At 55.5% G+C, this 24,923-nt stretch overlaps 1 protein-coding gene across 13 annotated transcripts in view; it reads left to right on the top strand.

Moving 5' to 3' along the window:
- Positions 1 to 16,858: 16,858 nt before the first annotated feature.
- Positions 16,859 to 24,923, top strand: part of EMID1 (EMI domain containing 1) — a 102,426-nt gene continuing 94,361 nt past the window's right edge. For 7 of the 13 annotated variants that reach the window (XM_054006237.1, XM_054006235.1, XM_054006236.1 and 4 more), the window contains exons 1-2: positions 17,301 to 17,704; positions 17,811 to 18,245. In XM_054006237.1, coding sequence (XP_053862212.1) covers positions 18,127 to 18,245 — 119 coding nt within the window. In that variant the 5' untranslated portion in view covers positions 17,301 to 17,704; positions 17,811 to 18,126. Of the gene's footprint in view, positions 17,053 to 17,298; positions 17,705 to 17,810; positions 18,246 to 24,923 lie in introns of those variants that run through there. The other 6 variants (XM_054006239.1, XM_054006238.1, XM_054006240.1 and 3 more) reach the window with 4 other exon arrangements.

Below are 24,923 nucleotides of genomic sequence, written 5' to 3'. Positions count from 1 at the left end.
TGAGGGTCTGGCTGCACCCCAAGTCCATGAGGGCATTTGTGAGGATCCCCTTGACCAGGACGGGGACCACAAGCTTTCCCAATCCTCTCTTCCACACCCTTCTTCTGGCGTCCAGGTTTGTCCATAATTGCAGTCCATAAACAGGCGGTCTCGCCAAAAATGCCCCTCTTGTCCACACTCCCAGCACCCCTCTCGGGCCTCGTCGGGTCCCGGGCCTCCACCTGGTGGGCTCACTCTCTCTCGTTGGAGTGGGGCCCTATGGGTCAGTAACCGGGCTGCCCTGTGTCTGGGCTCTGGGCTGGGGAGCTTCGGGGTTACGGGGTGGGCAACGGATGATGGCTCCCGAGCCCCCGTTCTCTGGGGATTTCCTTTGCCCAGCCCACCCCTTTGTCTGGAACTTCCTGTTGCCCGGGGTGGCGTGTCGGCCCCCTCAGCAGACATGTAGTCCTCCATCAAGGTCACTGCCGCTGAGAGGGTCGCCTGTTGATGTCGGCATACCCAGGCCCTTCCTCTCGGGGGCAGGATCTGGGTGAACTGCTCCAACACCACCATCTCTGCTACCTGGGGTACAGTTAAGCCTTCCGGGTTCAACCACTTCCAACAATGGTCCCGTATCCGTTGGGCCACAGCCCGGGGCCAGGCCCCAGGAGAGTACTGTTCTTTGCGGAGGCATTGGCGATAGGTCTCTGGGCTAATACCAGTGTGGTCCAGTATGACCGCCTTCACCTGGGGGTATTCCAGGGCTTTCTGGGGGTCGAGGCTACGGTAGGTGGCCTGGGTCTTTCCCGTCAGATAGGGGGCTAGTAAGGTGGTCCAGTGCTCAGCGGGCCACCTGGCGGCGGTCGCCACCTGTTCGAAGGTCACCAGGAATGCCTCCGGGTTGTCCTCTGGCCCCATCTTAGTGAGGCGTACCGGCAACTCCCCTACATTCTCCCTGGGTCCGGCCCCAGCAGGTACAGTGACTGTGGCTCCCGCCGGGTGTAATAGTGTGGCCATCTGCTGAACCAGGTGTTCTTGTTGCACCTGGTGTTGGACCGCCAATTCCCGGAGAAGCTGCTGCTGGTGCTCTTGATGCTGGGTTATCAGAAGCTGCTGCTGGCTGGCCATCTGCTGCATCATCTGCACCTGTTGTTGCTGCTGTTGGGCCGCCTGCTCTTGCTGCCATTCCAGCATCCATTTTAGGAGCTTCTCCGTCTCCATCTTGGGGTTTAATGGGGGTTCCCACGGTTCAACCCCGTTCTCACGGACCTTACAGCAGGCCCGGATCATTGCCCGCATTCTCCACCACATGTGAGGGTTTACGCCCCTCATTACAGGGCAGCACGGCCTACTGGCCAGAGTCCATAGAATAAGCCCTCGTTGCAGGGCAGTAGGACCTTACTACTGGCTCAGCGGGGGGGGGGGGGGGGGTCCTACCGAAACACGCTGAGGCTCACCAGGGGCAAGGTACCAGTCCGTCACCCCCCCTGGGTCGCTTCCTACCGGCTTGGGAGTTGGTCTCCCACAAATCCCAAGGTGCTCCGCGGGTCTCCGGGTTCATTGCCTCCCCGGGTTCCCCCTGCAGTAGGGGTTTGTGCTGGCCTGTAGAAGCCTCTGTTCCCAGCAGCTTCCAGAGTGTTGGCTTCTCCTCCGCAGGAGCTTCCTGGTTAGGTCCTTCCCCTGCGGCCACCAGCCCAGACTGAGCTGAATTCCCTCCTTTTATACAACCCGAGCACTTGGAACATGCCCAGTACGAACGGGGTGGGACTTCCTCCGTCAGAGCTACTGGTCTGACGCCGCTGGGGCTAGTGCGGGGCGGGGCTGCCCCGTCACAGTTGGATATTAGGAAATACTATTTCACTAGGAGGATGGTGAAGCACTGGAATGGGTTACCTAGGGAGGTGGTGGAATCTCCATCCTTAGAGGTTTTTAAGGCCCGGCTTGACAAAGCCCTGGCTGGGATGATTCAGTTGGTGTTGGTCCTGCTTTGAGCAGGGGGTTGGACTAGATAACCTCCTGAGGTCCCTTCCAACACTGAGATTCGATGATTCTATGGTCACTCACAGGCTGTTTGAAGTGTTCTCAGGAAGGCTCATCACCAGGTAGGAGATAAGCTTCTCCTAAGGCCTATTGTTCTTTTCTAATGGCCCCTATTCCCGAATAGCCCCTTCCCCACCCACTATCTAGACTAGGGGGTCTTAAACTTCATTGCACCCCAACCCCCTTCTGACAACAAAAATTACTATACGACCCCAGGAGGGCCATATAGAACCCTGAATCCATCCAAGCCCCGCCACCCCGAGCGGGGGCGGGGAAAGGGAGAAGGAGGGAAAGAACCAAAGGAAGGGGGGACCTGTAACCTGAGCCCTGCCACCCAGGGCTGACGGGCTTTGGCTTCAGCCCCGAGCAGTGGGAATCCAGCCCTGGGCCCCAGCAAGTCAAACGCCAGCCCTGGCAACCCCATTAAAATGTGGTCCCAAACCACTTTGGGATCCCAACCCACAGTTTGAGAACTGCTGATCTAGACTGAAAGCATTTTGTCTAGTGGGCATAACCAAGGTGTAAGTACATTTAAAATACAGATACATAGTCACTATTCAAAACTTCAGATACAAAAATGATATATGCATACAAATAGGATGATCATATTCAGCAAATCATAACTTTTCCAATGACCCTCATATGACTTATTTTGAATAAATACATCATAATTATGTCATTATCATATCACAATAATATTATTATGAAGAATATGGGGATTACTGCCAGAGGGTTAGTCATGGACTAATGTGGAGGCAGTATGCCTAATGCCCTCTTTAGGTTTTGGTTATACAACTCCCAATGTTACCAAACATTGTAGTGTCACCCACAGGTGTTTTTACAAAGTTCTGTGTTTCTTTTCTCAGGTTGCCTGAAAACATTCTTGTGAGTAGCATTGTTAACATAATGCAGATATTAATATCTTTTAGAGTGTAGGTGTCTTGGCATTTAGCCACCAATGCAATGAGGTGGTGTGCCTCAGTTTCCCCTTCCACACAGCAGACTAGGTTTGTTATGCTTTTTCTGCTGTGCCAAGCTCTAAGCCTGTTTACAGGTATTGGCTGAGAAGCAGTATCCTTATAGGACTTCCTTGATACCACTCCTAGCATGTTCAAAAGCTTTTTCCAAAAATCCTGCATGTTACACCTTTTCAAAGGATTTACCATCAGCACCAAATTCTTTGTCATACCCAACAAACTGTGTATTATGAGACTAAACAGTACCAGCAAATTCGTGACAAGGAGGCATTTCCAAGTAGCTATGTCATACTATGCCTGCTGTTTTGACAGTCTGCTTTGTTTAATATTCATGTGTTTTTTAACTCCTCCCTGAACCATAGCATGTGTTCAGATACTGGTCTTGCTTCCCCTTTAGTGTTTTTCCCAGTGTCCCCTTCAGTAAAAGTTCTCAGTTTATGTATGTCTTCGGGGTTTTGGAGAGGAAAGGATGTGAGAGGACCTTGCCTGTTACTAGCTGGAGCCCTGTGGAGCTGCATTTGATCTCCAGGGTTATGCCATTATTTATATGGGGGGGGGACACGACCAGTAGGTGGTGCCTTGCCCCAGACTCCTTGAATAGGCTGTAGATACAGTAATTATTGCGCTTGCAGACAATGTAACAAGCCAAATGCCCCCAAATGAGCTACTGCTCCTGGGGAAGGGAAAAATACTGTAGCGTACTGGGTAGTGCATACGGGCCACCACTGCCCTCTACTGGGTGGGCTCAGAACAGCTCAGAGTCATAGGCCCTGTAGTGCTAACAGCGATTCTCCTTTAGCCCCAGGGGCAGGGCCTGAGCTTTAGGAGCCGCGGGAGCTCGCGGTGAGGTTCTTGCTGGCCCTGGTGCACACACAGTGACAGCTGCGCCTCCTAGGTGCTCATAGGTTTGGTACAATACCCTGCCCAGCTCACTTCATCCCACTAACACTTCCCATTGCAGCATTTCCTGGGGCATCCTCTGTAGATAAATCTCTGATAATTTTCATATGACTTTACATTGTGCCTCTTCATATAACCTTGTGGTGGGTCTACCCCCGTGTGACCTCTGTTTTCATGGGACTTTGTATCAAAGCCTCATTTAGAAACTTTGCATTGCCCTTGGTATAATATTATAGCCCCTAAGAATAGAATAAGATAGAAGAAAAATTTCTTTTTGCTAGCAGTAGAACAAGAGCTCTCCCCCCTTCCCCCCCCCACTCTTAATCAATTGCCCTGTTGAATGAATGAGGTGTGGATGAGCAAGGCATGGAAGGCAGCACCTCCAGACAGCCTCAACTGTTGGAGAGGGGCTGGGAGCCAGACCCAAGAACAATAAAACGTGTCAAGTGGGCTCATTAAAGACAAGCAGACATACCGATGGCCTCGGGGGTTAGAAGCAAGCACCTTCTTTTGGAAACACCCTCTTTGCAGCATTGGGACAACACTCAAAAGAAAGCAGCACAAAGGACCAATGGACACAGACACAGAGTTTGAATCTGGTATAGATTTGCATAAGAGGAAAGCTGCTATAAAAGTGAGGTGTCTTGCAGAGGACCCCGGGTCTCGTCTTGTCAACATGGGAGCATCGATCCGGATCGGCAGAAGCCCGGCTCCACCCCCTCCCCCATCTAACTCACCTGGCCAGTGCAGTTAAGGGGAGCAACTAATTGGTAACAACAAGACGGAGTGTGTTTGTGTGTGTGTGTGAGTGTGAGTGTAAGTGTAATATATTATATGCATATAATACAGTGTTAATGAATACATGTATTACTAATAAATGTGGCGTTTTGTCTTATTCCCCCTGAAAAGATCCTGTGCAGTACTTTAAGTACAACACCTCCAGGCTCTTCAGTGCTAGCCCCGTCCCCACCATCTCACTGCATTTGCTTCAATCTCCTTGCCCAGTGGTGTGCACTGAGTTGCCCTGGGCTCAGATTTCCTCCAGATTCTGCACACACGTGGAGTTCATTGGTGCCAGTCAGCAGCCTCGGTGGTGTCTGCACCAGGCAGCACCTTTCTCCTCCCTGGCATTTCACCAACCCCTGGAAGCCCATTTTGGATGAGGGAAGGCAACTTCCACAAACTGGGCACACCTGAATCCTTCCCACCACATCAAACAAACACAGCTCCACCATCCCTAGCAATCCTAGGCCAGTCTTTGCCTGTCTGCTGTGGGCTTAAGTCCCAGGAGTGTTCCCTCTCTGAATGCTGTTTGACAGAGAGATTCTTTCAGACGCCCTCCTGACACACATGCCTGAGCTGCATTTCCCAGCTGAGCCCCAAAGTACCAGTGCCACCTGCAGGCTGGCGAGGAGCCCACCTCCACCCACTGCCAATGCCTTTGGGTTAGGGCTTGGGCAAATAATCTCCACATCCTCCCTTCCAGTCTAAACTCCTTCCGTGAATTCATCATGGAGCAAAACGCACTGGGAATGGGACAAGTCAGCACACAGTGGTGGCTGCAAGCCAGGGAAAGCCGCTGCCGCTTGGGGCCCCCTCTGTTCACGCTGTCTTCCAGGGCCTGTGCATGAGGGGATGGCACAACCCTGTCCTTTGAACTCCTTCCTGCAAGTGCTGAGCAGGGACAGGGTGCTCCATGATTCAACTCATCCAGGAGCTAGCATGCTGAGTTCACTGTCCCTGCAGCCAAGTCCATACATCACCACCAGGATCTGTGGCCTTGGCTACACTTGAGAATTCACAGAGCTCTCTCCGAGGGGAATAGCTCGCAGCACTGCGAGAGAGCGTGCAGTGCTGTATGTACTCCACCTCTCCGAGGGGAATAGCTCGCAGTGCTGCGAGAGAGCGTGCAGTGCTGTATGTACTCCACCTCTCCGAGGGGAATAGCTCGCAGTGCTGCGAGAGAGCGTGCAGTGCTGTATGTACTCCACCTCTCCGAGGGGAATAGCTCGCAGTGCTGCGAGAGAGCGTGCAGTGCTGTATGTACTCCACCTCTCCGAGGGGAATAGCTCGCAGTGCTGCGAGAGAGCGTGCAGTGCTGTATGTACTCCACCTCTCCGAGGGGAATAGCTCGCAGTGCTGTATGTACTCCACCTCTCCGAGGGGAATAGCTCGCAGTGCTGTATGTACTCCACCTCTCCGAGGGGAATAGCTCGCAGTGCTGTGAGAGAGCGTGCAGCGCTGTATGTACTCCACCTCTCCGAGGGGAATAGCTTGCAGTGCTGCGAGCGAGCGTGCAGTGCTGTATGTACTCCACCTCTCCGAGGGGAATAGCTCGCAGTGCTGTGAGAGAGCGTGCAGTGCTGTATGTACTCCACCTCTCCGAGGGGAATAGCTCGCAGTGCTGCGAGCGAGCGTGCAGTGCTGTATGTACTCCACCTCTCCGAGGGGAATAGCTCGCAGTGCTGCGAGCGAGCGTGCAGTGCTGTATGTACTCCACCTCTCCGAGGGGAATAGCTCGCAGTGCTGTGAGAGAGCGTGCAGTGCTGTATGTACTCCACCTCTCCGAGGGGAATAGCTCGCAGTGCTGCGAGAGAGCGTGCAGTGCTGTATGTACTCCACCTCTCCGAGGGGAATAGCTCGCAGTGCTGCGACAGAGCGTGCAGTGCTGTATGTACTCCACCTCTCCGAGGGGAATAGCTCGCAGTGCTGTGAGAGAGCGTGCAGTGCTGTATGTACTCCACCTCTCCGAGGGGAATAGCTCGCAGTGCTGTGAGAGAGCGTGCAGTGCTGTATGTACTCCACCTCTCCGAGGGGAATAGCTCGCAGTGCTGTGAGCGAGCGTGCAGTGCTGTATGTACTCCACCTCTCCGAGGGGAATAGCTTGCAGTGCTGCGAGCGAGCGTGCAGTGCTGTATGTACTCCACCTCTCCGAGGGGAATAGCTCGCAGTGCTGTATGTACTCCACCTCTCCGAGGGGAATAGCTTGCAGTGCTGCGAGCGAGCGTGCAGTGCTGTATGTACTCCACCTCTCCGAGGGGAATAGCTCGCAGTGCTGTGAGAGAGCGTGCAGTGCTGTATGTACTCCACCTCTCCGAGGGGAATAGCTCGCAGTGCTGCGAGAGAGCGTGCAGCACTGCAGGCACTGATTACACTGGCACTTTACATCACTGCACTCGGGGGGGGGCGTTTTCACACCCCCGCGCGCAGCACGTTGCAGTGCTGTACAGCACCAGTGTAGCCAAGGCCTGTGATTCACTGTCCCCATCAGTAACTCCCTTGGCATGGCTGGTGCTGCCAGAGTTCATACAGCACGTATCAATAACTGCCCTCGAGTCTCTTGTCCCCGCTATGGTATCCCCAGAGCATCAGTGCAGTTATTCCTGAATTACACCGCTGGCAGAGAGGAGAAGCAGAATGGGGAGTCTACAGCTGTGACAGAGCTTTCTATAGCACATCCACAGCTGCTTCAGTCACAAATCACACTCATGTCATGAGCCCCTCTGCAGGATTTGAACCCCTGACCTTCAAATCCACAACAAAATCCTCTACCACTTGAGTTTGAGTAAATCTACTAGCTGGTCTCAGAAGTAGCTTCTTATCCTGAATGTGCACTGATCACTAGAGGGAGATATGACCCACCTTCCAGGTGTGTTACATTCCCATCAGCTGACTCCTAGATCGGGCTACTCTAGCGGTAATCCACGAATTCCCAGGAGGGCTGCATTCTGGGAGTCTGTATTGTGAGGTTGCAATGGGTTTCCACTGTGTGCAAAGTGTGGTGCAATAGTGTTGTCATTTCACAATCTCTTTGCCGGTGAGCCCATGATTGTAGCTGCAGGCATGCATAGACCTATATGCATTTGCACCCCGGCATGTCTGTGGGGCATGCAGTTTTTGATGCATTGTGCTGTAAATGTATGGGAAGCTGCATGCCTGTCAGGCTAGCAGGCTACTTGTCTGCACTGCAAGGAGGTCTGACCTCCCCTGAGTGTAGGGGAGCCATCTGCTGCACACTGCCAGGTGTGCAGGTTCAGTGCTGGAGCCAGTCCTGCGTGCCAGGGCACAGGCCCCAGCATGTTTGTGTCGAGAAGCAACCCTGATGCACAGCAGGCTGAGTCTCAGAGCCCTGGAATGGACCCTGCCAGGCGGGTACATCCCCTGCCCCCTGGCATGCTGCCTTTTCTGCATCTCCAGCAGGGCAGGGAGTGCACAAGGAAAGGTGAGGGCTGGAGAGAAGCAGCTGGGGATGGTGGAGATGCTCCTCTTTCCTTCCAGAGGGGAAAGTTGGGGGTATAGAATCTGCAGAGCTATCTGCCGCTGCGACAAGCTTCCTGCGACTTCGGCCGAAGCACCCAGGGGTGCTCTGCTCTCTTTGGTTCCCCTGGCAGGGTTGCTGCCTCCGGGGTTCCCAGTTCTAGGGTTGGCGAGGGTAATGTGCATGCTGGGGAACTCTGCACACAAACGCAGCCCAGAGTCTGTGAGTATCAGGAGCATAGGTGTGTGCCGGGTGTGCCCAGGCACGTCCTAATGCCCGTGGGCCAGATCCGGCCCCTCAGGGCTTTATATCCGGCCTGTGGGATTTGCCCCCCATGGCGCTGCAGGCCCCGCGCCGCTCTCAGAAGTGGCCGGCATGGCACCACGTCCCTGGGGCTGCGGGGGGGCAGAGGGCTCCGTGCATTGCTCCAGGCACTGCCCCCTGCAGCTCCCATTGGCCAGGAACAGGGAACCGCGGCCAATGGGAGCTTCGGGGGAGGTACCTGGAGGTGTGGCAAGGGCAGCGCATGGAGCCCTGTGCCTCTCCCCCCCGCAGGGGCCACACAGGGACATGGTGAGTGGTGTGGCATGGGGCCAGGGCAGGCAGGCAGGGAGCGCGCCGCTGCAGGTAAGCGGTGCCGGGCCAGAGCCCGAACCCCTCCTGCACTCACCATCCAACTCCCTGCCTTGAGCCCCCTGCAGCACCCTGCACACCTCCTGCACCCCAACCCCCTGCCCTGAGCCCCCTGCCTGCACCTGCACCCCAACCCCCTTCCCTGAGCCCCCCTCATACACACCGCACCCCTCCTGTGCCCCTTCCTGCACACCACACCCCGCACTCCCTCCCGTACCCCAACCTTTATGATGTTTGCCTTTAAAAAAAAAAATTCCCTGGGTGCACACCCTAATGAAATGTGCCGCGCACGCCTATGTTCAGGAGACTGGAACCTGGGCAGGCTGACGGCTCTGGGCTGAAACGTGTGATGTGGACACCTCACTGATTTCCAATGCAATTGTGTAGTGGGGGTCGCTAAGCAAAACACCAGCAAGTGACCCCGGGGCGTTGGAGTGAAGGAGACAGGGCTGGCTCCAGGCACCAGTGGAGGAAGCACATGCCTGGGGCGGCACATGCCTGGGGCGGCACATGCCTGGGGCGGCATTCCGTCCGTTCTTGGCGTGGCACAGTCCAAGTGGCTTCTTTTTTTTTTTTTTTTGCTTGAGGTGGCAAAAATGGTAGAGCCGGCCCTGGAAGGAGAGGTTCATCCGTCCCCTGCCGGGCTCCAGACTGTGCATGCAGGGAGCCAGACCAGCAAGGGGAGAATACAATCTTTGGTTACAGACTGCCTCTGGCCAAGGCTGAAGAGGCACAGGCAGAGTTGGGGTGTATGTACAGGTGGGCCATGGGGGAAGAGCGAGAACTGGAAGCAGACAGGAGGGGGCCAGAGGGTGGAGTGTGGGTGGGGCCACCTGGGCTGTTTGGGGAGGTGCAGCGTCCCCCGGTCTGTGATACCTGCCGCCCAGGTGGGAAGACCCCCACCCTGCCCAATTCCAGCCTGTTCGATGAGGAACATGATTGCAAGCTGTTGGGAGGAGGGAGCCTCCTTCTGCTCTGTGTCTGTACCGCGCCTAATACAATGGTCCATGGCTGGAACTCGTAGGCACTACTGCAATACAAATAAATCCTACGCTCTGGGCAGTGCTGGAGCCAGGACCAATGTTTGCTGTGGAACAGCAGGGTGTGTGGCAGGGGAAAGGGAGTGACTGCAGCCCAGGCATGCCGCAAGGGAGCTGGGGAGCAGAAGTGAGCCGGGAGCTCAGCCCAGGGACTCGCTGCTTGGGAAAGGGCTGGACCAGCACAGAGACTCGCTCTGGGGATTGGGAGAAGGATCCCAGTGACCCCTGGCGTCACAGCCACTGTTTTCTAGAAGTCGAGAGGTGAACTCCTGCAGCTCGGTGTTTGACCAGAGGGCCTTGCTCTAGAGCACTGCATGGCTGTTGCCCCTGCCCCGGGGGCTCCAGGGAACAAGATCTGTCAAACTCTGGCTTGACGGGCTGGGAACGTGTAACAAACCGCTAATCCCAGGCAGGTAGAGCTGGGCCCAGCATGCTGGTCTTTCAGCTCTAACCATACAGGGCTTTTCCATGAGAGCTAGAGGAGGAGAGCGTCTGCAGCTGACACTGGAGGAAGAAACCACACACGCACACCCTCTCTCTACCCCTACGCCCCCCCCCCCCCAATCCATTTTCTCCACTGGCTGAGATTGTGCAGACAGTGCAGGTTGTTTTTCAATTAAATTCCATGTGGTTTCATTTCCCTGCTGTCAGGGGTGGGGAAGTACCCCCCTCTCCCCCTAGGGATTACACGCTGCTCAGCCTGCCAAGGCCCAGACCAGGAGACAGGCCCTCAGCCAGGAGGCACACGCGGAAGCCATTAGCACAGGGAGCTTAGAACAACATGCATAAACAGCGCTGCCTCTTACCCCCGGCCATGATTCAGCCTCCCTGAGGTGGAGGAACAAACAGGGCGATAAGGAGCAGGGCTGTGGGGGGTGGACTGAAGCTGAGTCTCAATGCAGGACAGGCAGCGGGAGTGGGGGGGGGGGGCAGGTGTTCTGTGTAGCTGTTACACTGCAGGCTTGGGCTCCCGCTTCCACTGCTGGGGCACAGAGCGGACTGGGGAAAAGGCACCTCTGCAATAATACTGCATCGTGGCTTTCCAAATTCCTCCATTGGTGTCGCTCTTTCTCACTCTGATCATCTTCTGACTTGGCCTTGGCCTCCTTAGCACACCAGAACCCCTCTCTCCATCTCCAGGCTTAAATGGAGCAGAAAATGACAAGGCTCCTTTGGTTTAGCAACAACAGCAGTCTAGCAGTGCCTACCTGGGGAGCAGATTTCTGACTGCAGAGCAGCCTTTAATCGAATGGGCAAAGACAGAGCAAGATTCAAAGGCTGGCAGACGAAGGCAGACAATTTCACAGGGAAGTAAGGCTCACGTGTTTAACAGACAGAGGGGCAGCCGTGTTAGTCTGAATCTGTAAAAAGCAACAGAGGGTCCTGTGGCACCTTATAGACTAACAGAAGTATTGGAGCATAAGCTTTCGTGGGTGAATGCCCACTTCATCTGTCACCCATGGGAGGGAGGGTAATAACTCTGTCAGGAGCTATTATACCACCACAATGGGTAGGGACAGATAGATGATAACACCTTACTCTTATCAGTAGATCTCAGAGCACTTTATGGGGGGGGAGGGAATATCATTATTCCCATTGTACAGATGGGAAAAGTGAGGCACATGACTTGCTCATGGTCACCTAGCAGGTCAGTGCTGGGAATAGAACCCAGCTCTCCTAGGCCAGTGCTCTGTCCACTAGGCCACACTTGCCTAGATAGATAGAGCAGAACCAGCCTGCATTGCATGTGTGCATAGGAGTCCAGAGCATGTGGGGTTTGGATGCCACTACCTGTCTGGTATCACAGCAGCCATTCCTAGGAACACTGGGACTGTTCAGCTTAGAAAAGAGGCGACTGAGGGGGGGATATGATAGAGGTCTATAAAATCATGGATGGTGTGGAGAACGTGAATAGGGAAGTGTTATTTACCCCTTAACATAACACAAGAGCCAAGGGTCACTCGACAAAATGAATAGGCAGCAGATTTAAAACAAACAAAAGGAAGTACTTCTTCACACAATGCTCCATCAACCTGTGGAACTCGCTGCCAGGAGATGTTGTGAAGGCCAAAAGCGTAACTGGGTTCAGTAGAGAAGTAGACAGGTTCAGGGAAGATAGGTCCATCGCTGGACCCTATTAGCGAAGATGGTCAGGGATGGAACTCCATGCTCTGGGTGTCCCTAGGCCTCTGACTGCCTGATGCTGGGACTGGACGACAGGGGATGGATCATGCAATAACTGCCTTATTCTGTTCATTCACCCTGAAGCACCTGGCATTGGCCACTGTCAAAAGACAGGATACTGGGCTAGATGGACCTTTGGTCTGACCCAGTACGGCTGTTTTTATGTTCTTATTTTCACCTGCCAGGAATAAGGTCCTCACTGAATTTTTAATGCCACTTGAAATGGATGCTTTTATTATTGTCATTACACTTTATTTCCGTTGCGGCAGCATGACAGAGCTGGGCACGTTGGATCCAGTTATGAGCATCATATTGTTCTGTGTGCTGAACACACGTCTCAGTTGGGGTGTCTTGCCTCACAGGCAGCTGTCCTAGCCGGGAAGGGGCTCGACACCTCACAGAAGGACCATCCTAAGGAAGCCATCAAGACAGGACTCTACGGCCATTGCCTTTGTATAACTCTCAATTGTTGGCCCAGCCCATGGACCAATGGGCTTCCAACCATGGTGCCTGCAGGTTGGGGGAGCACAAGATCCCCATTGCCACACTTAAGGAGGACTTGCAGGAAAGTGAGAGCCGGCAGGACTCTGCCCAGCCTGGGATGCTGACATACCTCAGACTGGCCAGGAGGAGTGAGATCAGACGTGGGAGGGGTGTCTCAGGACTTCTCTTTCCAAAGCTCTGTAACTCGAATGCTTTCAGAGTAAGGTCACTGTGGCCTTTGGCTAAGTGTGTGAGCCTTGCTTTCCTGCCACATTGTCTCTGAAGGGGTTAAACATGCAGCCCATTGCGCTCCCAGCCCAGGCGGAGCTCTGAGGGGTTGTGACATCTCTAAACATAGATGCTGGTGCTGGAGGGGCTGCCGCACCCCCTGACCTGGAGTCAGGGCTGGCTTTAGGCCAATTCAACCAATTCCCCTGAATCGGGCCCTGCGCCTAAGAGGGCCCCGTGCCCAAGCCCCGGTACCAGGGTGGCCCGGCTTCCCCAGGGGGCAATTTAAAGGGCCTGGGGCTCCCAGCAGGGGCTGGAGCCCCAGGCCCTTTAAATTGTCACCAGAGCTGCACTGCTGGCGCCTTGAGGTAGGGCTGCGGAGCTCTGGGGGCTATTTAAAAAGTCCAGGGCTCCCGTTGCTTCTACCGCCCTGGCCCTTTAAATAGCCACTGGAGCCCCACCGCTTCCCCAGGGCTCCCTCGGCTATTTACAGGCTGGGGCAGTGGAAGCAGGGGAGCCCCAGGCCCTTTAAATAGCCCCCGAACCCCGGGCTGCTGCTTCCCCGGTGGGGGAGGGAGGAGGAGGGGGCACTCACCATACAGGGTGGGCTGTACCCGCACCCCCTGCCTGCACCAGCCCCACACCCCCTGCCCTGCCCGTAGCCAGCCCCTGCTGCACCCCCTACCCTGCCTCCAGGCCCGTCCGCCCTGCCCTGCCTGCAGCCAGCCCCTGTCTCTAGCCAGCCCCATACCCCCTGCCCTGCCTCCAGCCCCGCACCCCCTACCCTGCCCGCAGCCAGCCCCTGCTGCACCCCCTGCCCGCACCAGCCCTGTACCCCCTGTCCTGCCGCTGCCCACAGCCAGCCCCGCACCCCCTGCCCACAGCCAACCCCTGCCGCACCCCCCTGCAGCCCTGCCTGAAGCCAGCCAGCCCCCCACACACCCCTGCCCGCATCAACCCTGCACCCTCTGCCCTGCCCACACCAGCCCTGCACCCCCTCCCCTGCCTGTAGCCAGCCCCGCACCCCCTGCCCTGCCTGCAGCCAACCCCTGCCGCACCCCCCTGCCTGAAGCCAGCCAGTCCCGCACTCCTCTGTTTCCAGCCCTGCCAACCCATGCCACACACCCCTGCGGCCCTGCCTGAAGCCAGCCAGCCCACACCACACATCCCTGTCTCCAGCCAGCCCCGCACTCCTTGCCCTGCCTGCAGCCAGACCCTACCTCCAGTCAGCCCCTGCCCTGTCTCCAGCCAGCCCCATGTCCAGTGGTGCCCTGCAGTTCCCAGGGCAGTAACCCTGCACACCTGCTTCAATGAGGGGGGCAGGGAGCAGCTGGGACTCATACATGTGCACACCCCCAGGGAGTGGTGGGGACCCACACATGTGAAACGGAGCTCATTTCTAGTTCAGGCCCATCTTTTTAAAAAGAACTTTAGGTAGGGTTAACATACATCCGTATTTTCCCGGACATTGCAGGCTTTTTGGTTCTTAAATCACCGTCCAGGTGAAAATACGGACGTATGGTAACCCTATTGGTACAAAAAATACATACTGTGGCATATCCCTTAAATCAGAACTTTTTATAGGGAACCGGTTGCTAAGAAATGAAAGGCTTTTTTTTACATGAATTTTTTTTTTTTTAGTCATCCCTGCTGGGGCCCCGCCGAAAATATTCAAATTGGGCCCCGCACTTCCTAAAGCCGGCCCTGCCTGGAGTGGTTTCCATCATATCCAGGGTTTACAGTTTGGTTCTCAGCACTATACAAACTGTTCCAGCCCCCCTGTCTCTGACCCTGATTTCAGGATCTAGGGCAGCAGCAGGACGGGTGTCAGACAAGAGGACTGATCCTGGGCGTGTGATAGGAACAGTGACTAGATTCTGGCCTGACCCAAAAGGCTTGGAAGCACATGGGACCCAGACTGGTGACTGGACAGAGTGGTACAGGCCAGGTTGTAACAGGTAACACCTAGAGGACCCCATTTGAGGCTCAAGGCCTCATTGACATAGAACAAAAAGACAGTCCCTGCTCCAGAAAGCTGACAATCTAAACAACCCGCTGTCCACAGAACCGCCCAATAGCTCCCAGGCCTGTGGGAATCCGACCTAGATGCCAGTCTTTCCCCACGCTCCCTTAGGCTGGCTCCTGGTTCTCGAGGAACTGCTGCCCTCTAGGGGTACATCTACACAGCAAAGCAAAACCTGCGCTGGCCTGGTCCAGCCAACTCAGGCTGGTGGGGCTCCGGGCTGTTTCATTGCTCAAGCTGCAGCCCGGGCTCTAGGACCCTGCCCACACCTGGAAGTGTCCCCAGCAATGAACAGCCCTACACCGGAGCCCCAGCGGCGGGTTTCGCTTTGCTGTGTAGACATAACCCTAGGAAAAAAGCAGCATAGGTGTAGTTTGACTTTAATATTTGTGGGGGGCAGCTCCAGTCAGTCCAACGGGGCCATGCGTGTGGTGCGGGAGCGAGTTCCACGCCTGCCTGAGGCTTGTAGTTGGGGGGGCAATGGCCCACCGCCCACCCCCACCCCGTTCCTCCCAATCTACACCCATGGGGGGAATGTTTTGAAAGAGCTCCTGTGAACCATTTGGAGGAGCTGTGAGCGAGGGAGCGGCTGTAGAGGAGCCTTTGCAGGAATCCCTCTCCCTGGAGGGGCAGGTTTCCACTAGAGAGGCCAGGAGCCACGTGCACTGGCTGAGACTGGGGCAGAGAGAGATTCGATGGAGATTCAAGCATCCCACTCTCCAGATCTTACCCCCTCGCTTATTGCTCTTCCTTTGATTCCACTGCTCACAGGATTATAGCTGGCCGAAACTCAGTTTTCCCTTTGCAGCAAGCGCAGTGGATTTGCCATGAAAGCACAAAACTCTGGGGCGGAGCAAATCTAGAAAGCAAGCAAGGAAGAGTCACTTTCAACCCCAGTTAAGGGTTCACATCTCTCCAACTTAAACCTCGAATCATTTACTTGGCACATCATGTTTGTTCCATTGTTTCTTTCAGCCACTCCTTCAGTCAATAGAAGTAGATCGTCACCGCCTTTGCTAATTGCTGAGATGAGGATGTTTGTGTGTGAACTAGAGCTAACGGTGACTCCCTCCCCAAATGTTCTCTCCCCTGGTTGCATCTGGCAGTTTAACTCATCAGAAGCCTGCATCTGTGACAGTGCATGGTACAGGCGGATATTTGTTTCCCTGTCATCTTCCTGCCATGGCAGGTGTGCGGTGTTGTGCTGATGACTTTGCAGTAGGAGAAGCCAGGAAGAGAGAAAGCAAGACCCTGATTGTGTCAAACCACCAAGCTCAGATCCACTTCTGGGCTATGGCTACTCTACAGCTTAAGAAGACATAACTGATGTCACCCAGGCGTATGAATTAGCCACTCCCCTGAAAGACATTACTATGCCGGTTTAAGTGCTGGTGTGGACAGAGCTATGTCCGTGGGAGAGCTCCTCCCATCGATGGTCACTAGAGTAATTAAGCTGACAGAAGAGCTTTCTCCCGTCGGCTCAGAATGGCTACGCTAGAGATCTTGCAGTTTGCAGCCACATGGGTGCAGCTGCACCACTGTAAGATCTCTGGTGTAGCCATAGCCTGGGTCTGAAGTCCAGTGGTGTTTGCATGGGGTGGGGGTGGGAAATGATTTGGACCATACTAGAAATGCGGGGTGGGGCACAATTTGGAAATTTGGATGCAGGTCGGAATTCAGGGATGTGTGGATCTGGAGCCAGCTCCAGCACTGCGGAGTTTAAATCAGGGGAGTCTTGATCCAGGTTCTTCTTTACTTCCAGTAACAGAGAAGGGAACAGCACAGAAAATGACTGGCTTGAGATTATGTCCTGAAGGATAAAGATCCTCTTGTTTCCAGTGATCTGGCAGCAGAGAATGGAGAGCAAAAGAAAAGGGGTTCAGCCTGGCCAGAAACACACATACTCACAGCACCTCCCCTGCTAATGGTCCATGGACCCAGTTAACACCCCTGCTTGTCCTGCAGTGACAACCCCCAAGGCCCTGCCCTTGAGCGCACAGCACCCATGCCCTCGGCTCCTCCCCTTCATGTGACTGGTTTGAAACTGGGAGGCAGGGTCTGTTCTCACCTAAGGAGCTGTTTTTCCTGGGCTGCACATCCCAGCAACAAAGTGGTTCCTGCCTGGGAAAGGAAAGGAAAGAAAGTCCCCAGGCCAAGCAGTCATTTGGTGAAGTCTATTGAAAACAAAAGGCCTGATTCTGCTCGCACACTGGCACCACCCCATTCCGTCCTCCTGATTTACAGCAGGCGAATCCAGCCGAACGGGAGCCAGACCCCACTGGTGTAAATCTGGGGACAACCAGCCAAGTAAGTGGAGCACTCTGGAGCTCCACGGACTGGGGATCTAGCCCAGATTGTGCCCCTCCCCCTTCACCTTTCAAAGTCTAGCGGCTGGTTCCTGTTGGGCCTCTCTCCTTTACACCGATATCAATTAGGAGTCAAGCCATTGCAGCCAGCTGTGGAAGAGGAGAACTGGAGCCTTTCCGAGCAATCCCAGGAAGCAGTTCTCTGTGGGGGGCTGGATCTGGGAAGCAGAAAGAAGTGAGCTCTGTATATGATCTAAGTGGCTTCCCCCTCCCCTTGCCGCTTAGCGAGGCTGGGAATATGAAATCAGTCCACGTCTTGAACATGAAGGAGAGGGGGTGGGAAGGAGGAGAGAGCAACGCTCGTCTTTTGAAAAGCCTCTGGGATTGTTTGGGTTCCTTAATCCAGTCGAAAGAAGGGGGCAGGACTTTGAGCTGCCCTTAATCGCTTTTCCCTTTGCCAAACATCCCAGCGGTAAGAGCAGCGCTGGGCAGAGTGCGAGAGGGGAAAAGCCTGGCTTGCAATAGCCCCCAGCCCCTCTGCCTGTGCCCTGAGGACGCTCCAGAGCGCTGGGAGGTGAGAGAAGCTGGCGCTCCCGCCCTGTGGCCCATCTTTTCTCCTGCAAGTTTGCAGCGCAGAGGCGATCTCTCCTCTGGTAATTTTGCTGTCTCTCTAAGCTTAGCTGGAGCCTCCCCCAGCTGCTGCAGGAGCCCCAGCCAAGTTAATGCAGAGAGCGACTTAACTCCACTTTTGTTTTGCAGGGCCGTGCAGGGAGGATTGGCAGCGCTGATCTGAGTTCTCTCCCCCCGTCCCTGCAAGCTCAGCCTCCCCCTTGGTGATCCCAGCGAAACCTGGGCTTTATTCCGACCGGGCCTGGCACCGGGCCACTACACTTCTCGGGAGTCCCTGTGCCAAGGGGGCTTCTCTTTTTTTCTCAATGAGAGATCCTTGAGCGTGGTGCCTTGGCAGGCGGAGGGGGAGCGTGGGAGCACGTCGGGGATCGGCTGAGTTCAGGAAGGATCAAGGGCTCTGTGCGAGCCCAGAAGCTCTGGCCCCACGGACAGACGGACGGACACGATGAGCACGCAGCAGCTTAGCTGGATGAGATGCCTGCCAGCTGCCCTGTGGCTGTGCTGCCTGCTGCCTGAGGGGAGCTGCACCTGGAGCCTGGCAGGACTCCAGTACGCCACCCGAAGGTAAAGAGCGTCTCGGCAAGGGCAAGCTATGGGCCACGGGGCTGCCTGAGGGTATGCACGTGCTGCTGTGCTCTAATGGGCAGGGCACAGGGCTGGGCATCAGGAGACCCAGCTTCTGTGCTTGGCTCTGCTGCTGGGAGCCTTGGCCAAGGCTGGGTGGCTTGAATGCCCCCTCGTAGAACAGTGTCGTGCTCCTTTGTACAACTGCTGGAGCTCTACAGGGCGAGGTTCTTGTCTGCGGCATGCCATCAACCCAGCGGGGGGCCTGGCTCTAGGTGGGCATGGGAAAATGCCCATAGCTAGGGATGGTAGCGGGAAGAGACCTGATCTGTGAATGTCTGTTGAGAGTAACAGGTGAGCGGCAGCTGGGCATATAGGGGCTTTTGACCCTAGCATGTGGCTGTTGTGGGGCTCAGCTCAGTTAAGTACTTCCCAGCTTGTCTCTGCGGAGAGGCTTGGAGGGAACAATCGGCATCAGTTGAATTTCCTTTGGACGAGTTGGCAGGTTGGGGTTCAGGTATCTTAGGGTGACCAGCTGTCCTGATTTTATAGGGCCAGTCCCGATTTTGGGTCTTTTTCTTATCTAGGTTCTATTACCCCCCATCCCCGTCCCGATTTTTCACATTTGCTGTCTGGTCACCCTAAGGTATCTTGGCTGCGGAGCCTGGGGCTCCCAGCTCCAGGCTGCTGTCTATGATCTAGTTGGTCTGTGGACAGGCCAGGGCTGATAAACCAGCACCCCAGTCAGTGTGGGGAGCCCGGGAGGAGTTGCTGGTTCTGAGCAGCATCCAGCTTTTGTGATGTTTACGGGAAACGTTTTGCTTTGGAAATATCTCCACCACTGGATCCGTGGGGCCGTCCGTGCCGGCTGTGTGCAGAAGCGTTCTCTTCCCCCCCTGTCCCAGCAAACTCAGGCAGCACAGAGCAGTGCCAAGTAGAAGCAGCTTTTCCCAGCCCCGCTGAGTAGCTCGAGGCCCAGCTTGGGCTGAGGGTGCAGGGCAGCTGTCGGCTTATTCCAGGCAGGAACGGCCAGAGAAGCAACACTTGGCTCTGATTCCAAACTTCTGGAGGATCATCCGGGGGGATTCAGAGCTGGGGTTTGGTTCAGGCCCTTCACTAGTAGTCTTTGATTCAACTGACTATACAGCAAGAGGGTGGTAGGGAAACCTTACACACACGCCCGCCTTAGCCCTAGCAGAGAGCTGGCCCTGGGAACACCCTGGCCCACTGGGTGCTGTGGGAATCGTGCTGCTGCTGTGGGTGAACAATGCTGATGCTGGAGTGAAGCAGGACTCAGGGACAAGGGGGCTTTCAAGTACGAGTTCAAGGTCTCCACTGGGAACATCTGCAGAGAAAACTGGGCTGGGGTGAAGCAGCTCCAACCTGCCCCAGCCAGCAGATACTTTCCCAGCCCAGTAGAGGCCAGGGAGCTGTGGGGAGCGTGACTGAATAGGCCACAGATGCTGTCCGCCAATGGCATGTGGGGGAAGGAGACAGCAGTAATGGAAATGCACTGGATTCCTGCCTTGTGTGGGACCAGGCCAGCAATGAGTGATGGCCCCTCCCCAGCCACACCTTACCCAACCATGGTCCCTGGCTTCCTTTGCTCGCTAGTGCTGGAGTCTTGCTCTTCAGCAAGTGTGAAAATTTGGCTGCTCTAGCCGTGGGGCGTAGCTGTCATGGTGAGCTGTTCCTTAGCAGTCCCATAGAGAGCTCAGATGGCTAGATCCAGACCATGATGGAGATCCACTTGTGGAGATTCATGATCCCTAGGATCACACCTGCCCCCAATGGCTACTCTTGGGATAGAACAGGGTCTCCAGACAGACCTGTGCTGCTTCCCCTCCTACCCATCCCCTGCCCTGCTCTTTGCTGGCTGCCTTTGCCACATGCCAAGGGGAGCGCCTGGTCTCTGGCCCTTGCCCACCCTGGGGAAGTTGTCTCCACAGCTTCTTGTCACTGACCTATTTAGGGCTGAACTGTTTAGCTTTTCCACAGTGGATGGTTTGGTTTTCAGGTCCCATTGGTTTGCCATGGCAGGGCCTCCCTGCCACATCCCTGCTGAGGTTCATAGCTACAAAAAGGACATGAGCCATGCCAAATGCTGCCTTGCCCTCCCCCGTGGGACCCACAAACCTAACTTGCTTGCAGGCTTCCTGTTTAATGATTAACCCCTTATGCCTAGCAATCTGACCACATTATCTGGGATGAGGAACCTGTGTATAGAGGGGGGAGGGAGAGGCAGTGCTGTCTAATGAATAGAGCAAGGGATTGGGAGCCAGAACACCTGGGGTCTAATTTCATTTCTGAATGAATCATTTCCCCAGCCTGTGCCTCAGTTTCCCCATTTGTTAAAGAGGTGTAATGAGAGCAGGGCCACCCAGAGGATTCAGGGGGCCTGGGGCAAAGTGGGGGAGCTGCAGCACTTGTACTCACCCGGCAGCGGGTCCTTCAGTGCTGCTGAAGATGCGGAGCGACTGAAGGGCCCCCTGCTGCCAAAGACCTAGACTGCCCCTGGGCCCCCCCTCTGGGCAGCCCTGAAAGAGTGACAAGGTAGGTGAGGTAATAACTTACTGTTCATAGAATATCAGGGTTGGAAGGGACCTCAGGAGGTCATCTAGTCCAACCCCCTGCTCAAACAGGACCAATCCCCAGACAGATTTTTGCCCTAGAGTCTTAAATGGCCCCCTCAAGGATTGAACTCACAACCCTGGGTTTAGCAGGCCAATGCTCAAACCACTGAGCTATCCCTCCCTCTCCTGTTGGTGGAAGGGACAAACTTTTGAGCCTACACAGAGCTCTTCTTCAGGTCTGGAGAAGGTAACCAGAGTATCTGAGCTAAGTACAAGGGGGGACAGATTGTTAAGCATATGAGTTCACACATGTAAGAGATCCCTTAAAATAAAGTGAGTAATGAACACCTCTGTAGTGGTCGGAGAACCAGAGTTAGCAGGCAGCAGGATTTGTTACACATTGTTGTAATGGGCCATAAAGCCAGCGTACGTCTCTGTTAAGTCCCTGGTTTTTAGTGTCTGGCAGAGTTATGAATTTAAGTTCCACTTCCCAGGCTCATCTCTGGAAGGTGTTGTGCAGGTTTCAGGCAGAGGGAGTTGAGATGAAAGGTACAATATAGGTGTTACTTATCCCCCCAAACCCACCGTCAGAAGCAATAACTGTGAGATGGGCGGGGGGAGAGGAGACCCTGGAAGGCAGAGCTTCATTCCAGCAGTGGGCTGATCCTGGTGACAGGGCTGTGTTATAAGCAGGACAGAAAGCTCTCGGCTTTCCGAGGTTCTCTGAGACGCTCCAGCTGGAATGGCTGTGTGTGTGTAATGGCTGAGAGGGAGTGTGTGTGTGTAATGGCTGAGAGGGAGTGTGTGGTGATATAAGGGCAGAGAGGCTGTGTGTGGGGTGTGTGTGTAATGTCAGAGGGATGTGAGTAAGGGGTGTGTGTGTGTGTAAGGACAGAGGGGTGTGTGTGTGTGTAAGGGCAGAGGGGTGTGAGTAAGGGGTGCGGTGTGTGTGTGTGTAAGGGCAGAGGGATGTGAGTAAGGGGTGTGTGTGTGTGTGTAAGGACAGAGGGGTGTGTGTGTGTGTGTAAGGGCAGAGGGGTGTGAGTAAGGGGTGCGGTGTGTGTGTAAGGGCAGAGGGGTGTGTGTGTGTGTAAGGGCAGAGGGATGTGAGTAAGGGGTGTGTGTGTGTGTAAGGACAGAGGGGTGTGTGGGGTGTGTGTGTAATGGCAGAGGGTGTGTGTGTGTAAGGGCAGAGGGGTGTGGTGTGTGTATAAGGGCACAGGGGTGCGTGGTTTGTGTGTGTGTAAGGGCAGAGGTGTGTGTGTGTGTGCATAAGGGGAGAGGGGTGTGTAGGGTGTGTGTGTAAGGGCAGAGGGTGTGTGTGTGAGGGCAGGGGGGGTGGTGTGTGTGTGTGTAAGGGCAGAGGGGTGTGTAGGGTGTGTGTGTAAGGGCAGAGGGTGTGTGTGTGAGGGCAGGGGGGTGTGGGGTGTGTGTGTAATGGCAGCGGGGTGTGTGCGTGTAAAGGCAGGGTGTGTATGTGAGGGCAGAGGGGTGTGTGGGGTGTGTGTAAGGGCAGAGGGGTGTGTGGGGTGTGTGTAAGGGCAGAGGCTGTGTGTGTAAGGGCAGAGGGGTGTGTGGGGTGTGTGTGTAAGGGCAGAGGGGTGTGTGTAATGGCAGTGTGTGTGTGTGTGTAAGGGCAGGGTGTGTGTGTAAGGGCAGAGGGGTGTGTGGGGTGTGTGTGTAAGGGCAGAGGGTGTGTGTGTAAGGGCAGAGGGGTGTGTGTGTAATGGCAGGGTGTGTAAGGGCAGAGGGGTGTGTGTGTAATGGCAGGGTGTGTAAGGGCAGAGGGGTGTGTGTGTGTAATGGCAGGGTGTGTGTGTAAGGGCAGAGGGTGTGTGTGTGAGGGCAGGGGGGTGTGGGGGATGTGACTAAGGGGTGTATGTGTGTGTGGGGTGTGTGTAAGGGCAGAGGGTGTGTGTGTAAGGGCAGAGGGGTGTGTGGGGTGTGTGTGTAAGGGCAGAGGGGTGTGTGTAATGGCAGGGTGTGTGTGTAAGGGCAGAGGGGTGTGTGTGTGTGTGTAATGGCAGGGTGTGTGTGTAAGGGCAGAGGGGTGTGTGTGTGTGTGTGTAAGGGCAGGGGGTGTGTGTAAGGGCAGAGGGGTGTGTGGGGTGTGTGTGTAAGGGCAGAGGGTGTGTGTGTAAGGGCAGAGGGGTGTGTGTGTGTGTAATGGCAGGGTGTGTAAGGGCAGAGGGGTGTGTGTGTAATGGCAGGGTGTGTGTGTAAGGGCAGAGGGTGTGTGTGTGAGGGCAGGGGGGTGTGGGGGATGTGACTAAGGGGTGTATGTGTGTGGGGGGTGTGTGTAAGGGCAGAGGGTGTGTGTGTAAGGGCAGAGGGGTGTGTGTAATGGCAGTGTGTGTGTGTAAGGGCAGAGGGGTGTGTGTGTGTGTGTAATGGCAGGGTGTGTGTGTAAGGGCAGAGGGTGTGTGTGTGAGGGCAGGGGGGTGTGGAGGATGTGACTAAGGGGTGTATGTGTGTGTGGGGTGTGTGTGTAATGGCAGCGGGGTGTGTGCGTGTAAAGGCAGGGTGTGTATGTGAGGGCAGAGGTGTGTGTGGGGTGTGTGTAAGGGCAGAGGGGTGTGTGGGGTGTGTGTAAGGGCAGAGGCTGTGTGTGTAAGGGCAGAGGGGTGTGTGGGGTGTGTGTGTAAGGGCAGAGGGGTGTGTGTAATGGCAGGGTGTGTGTGTGTGTGTGTGTAAGGGCAGAGGGTGTGTGTGTAAGGGCAGAGGGTGTGTGTGTAAGGGCAGAGGGGTGTGTGTGTAAGGGCAGAGGGGTGTGTGTGTGTGTAAGGGCAGGGTGTGTAAGGGCAGAGGGGTGTGTGTGTGTAATGGCAGGGTGTGTGTGTAAGGGCAGAGGGTGTGTGTGTGAGGGCAGGGGGGTGTGGGGGATGTGACTAAGGGGTGTATGTGTGTGGGGGGGTGTGTAAGGGCAGAGGGTGTGTGTGTAAGGGCAGAGGGGTGTGTGGGGTGTGTGTGTAAGGGCAGAGGGTGTGTGTGTAAGGGCAGAGGGGTGTGTGTGTGTAATGGCAGGGTGTGTAAGGGCAGAGGGGTGTGTGTGTGTAATGGCAGGGTGTGTGTGTAAGGGCAGAGGGGTGTGTGGGGTGTGTGTAAGGGCAGAGGGTGTGTGTGTAAGGGCAGAGGGTGTGTGTGTAAGGGCAGAGGGGTGTGTGGGGTGTGTGTGTAAGGGCAGAGGGGTGTGTGTAATGGCAGGGTGTGTGTGTAAGGGCAGAGGGGTGTGTGGGGTGTGTGTAAGGGCAGAGGGTGTGTGTGTAAGGGCAGGGTGTGTGTGTGTAAGGGCAGAGGGTGTGTGTGTGAGGGCAGGGGGGTGTGGGGGATGTGACTAAGGAGTGTATGTGTGTGTGGGGTGTGTGTAAGGGCAGAGGGTGTGTGTGTAAGGGCAGAGGGGTGTGTGGGGTGTGTGTGTAAGGGCAGAGGGGTGTGTGTAATGGCAGTGTGTGTGTGTAAGGGCAGAGGGGTGTGTGTGTGTGTGTAATGGCAGGGTGTGTGTGTAAGGGCAGACGGGTGTGTGTGAAGAAATTGGACTCAGCCGGACTCTCACCCCCTGGGGCCCTTGGATTGCTGGTCAGACCCTTCCCTGGGTCGTGGGCCTCTCTCAGGAAGGGCTCTCAGTCTCCTCAGACTGCGCTGATTCTCTTGTGTGCCCCCGACACTGGCTGTGGGGCACCGTTCTGGCAAGGGACCCTCTGCCTCCTGCTGCAGCAGGCAGGGTTTGGGTGACTTTGCCTCCTCTCCCTTTCATGCCATGTGCCCTCCGGTGAGGTACTGGTGCCAACCGTGCTGCCTGCTCCCCTGGCACAGAGACTGTACCTTCTGTACCTTCTACCGCCCCAGGTTCCCCCCCCCCCCCACCCCGCAAGAATCTGTAAATGCTTGGAATAGATTTTCCTATCCTACCTCTTCTATTCTCTGTGCTGCCCCCTGTTGGCCAGAAGAGAAGGTGATTCCCCCCGCCCGACCTGCATCCCTGTGTGCAGGATAGAACTTGATCTGCCTTCTGCCCCATTGCCCACTGTCATTCTACCATCACCATGGCAGGGCGCCTAGGCCCCATTGTGCTATCTGCTGAACAAACATCTAGGGAACATACGCC

Source organism: Malaclemys terrapin, chromosome 16, assembly GCF_027887155.1.
Source record: "Malaclemys terrapin pileata isolate rMalTer1 chromosome 16, rMalTer1.hap1, whole genome shotgun sequence".
Lineage (NCBI taxonomy): Eukaryota > Metazoa > Chordata > Testudines > Emydidae > Malaclemys > Malaclemys terrapin.
This window is presented reverse-complemented; position numbering and strand designations above follow the sequence as displayed.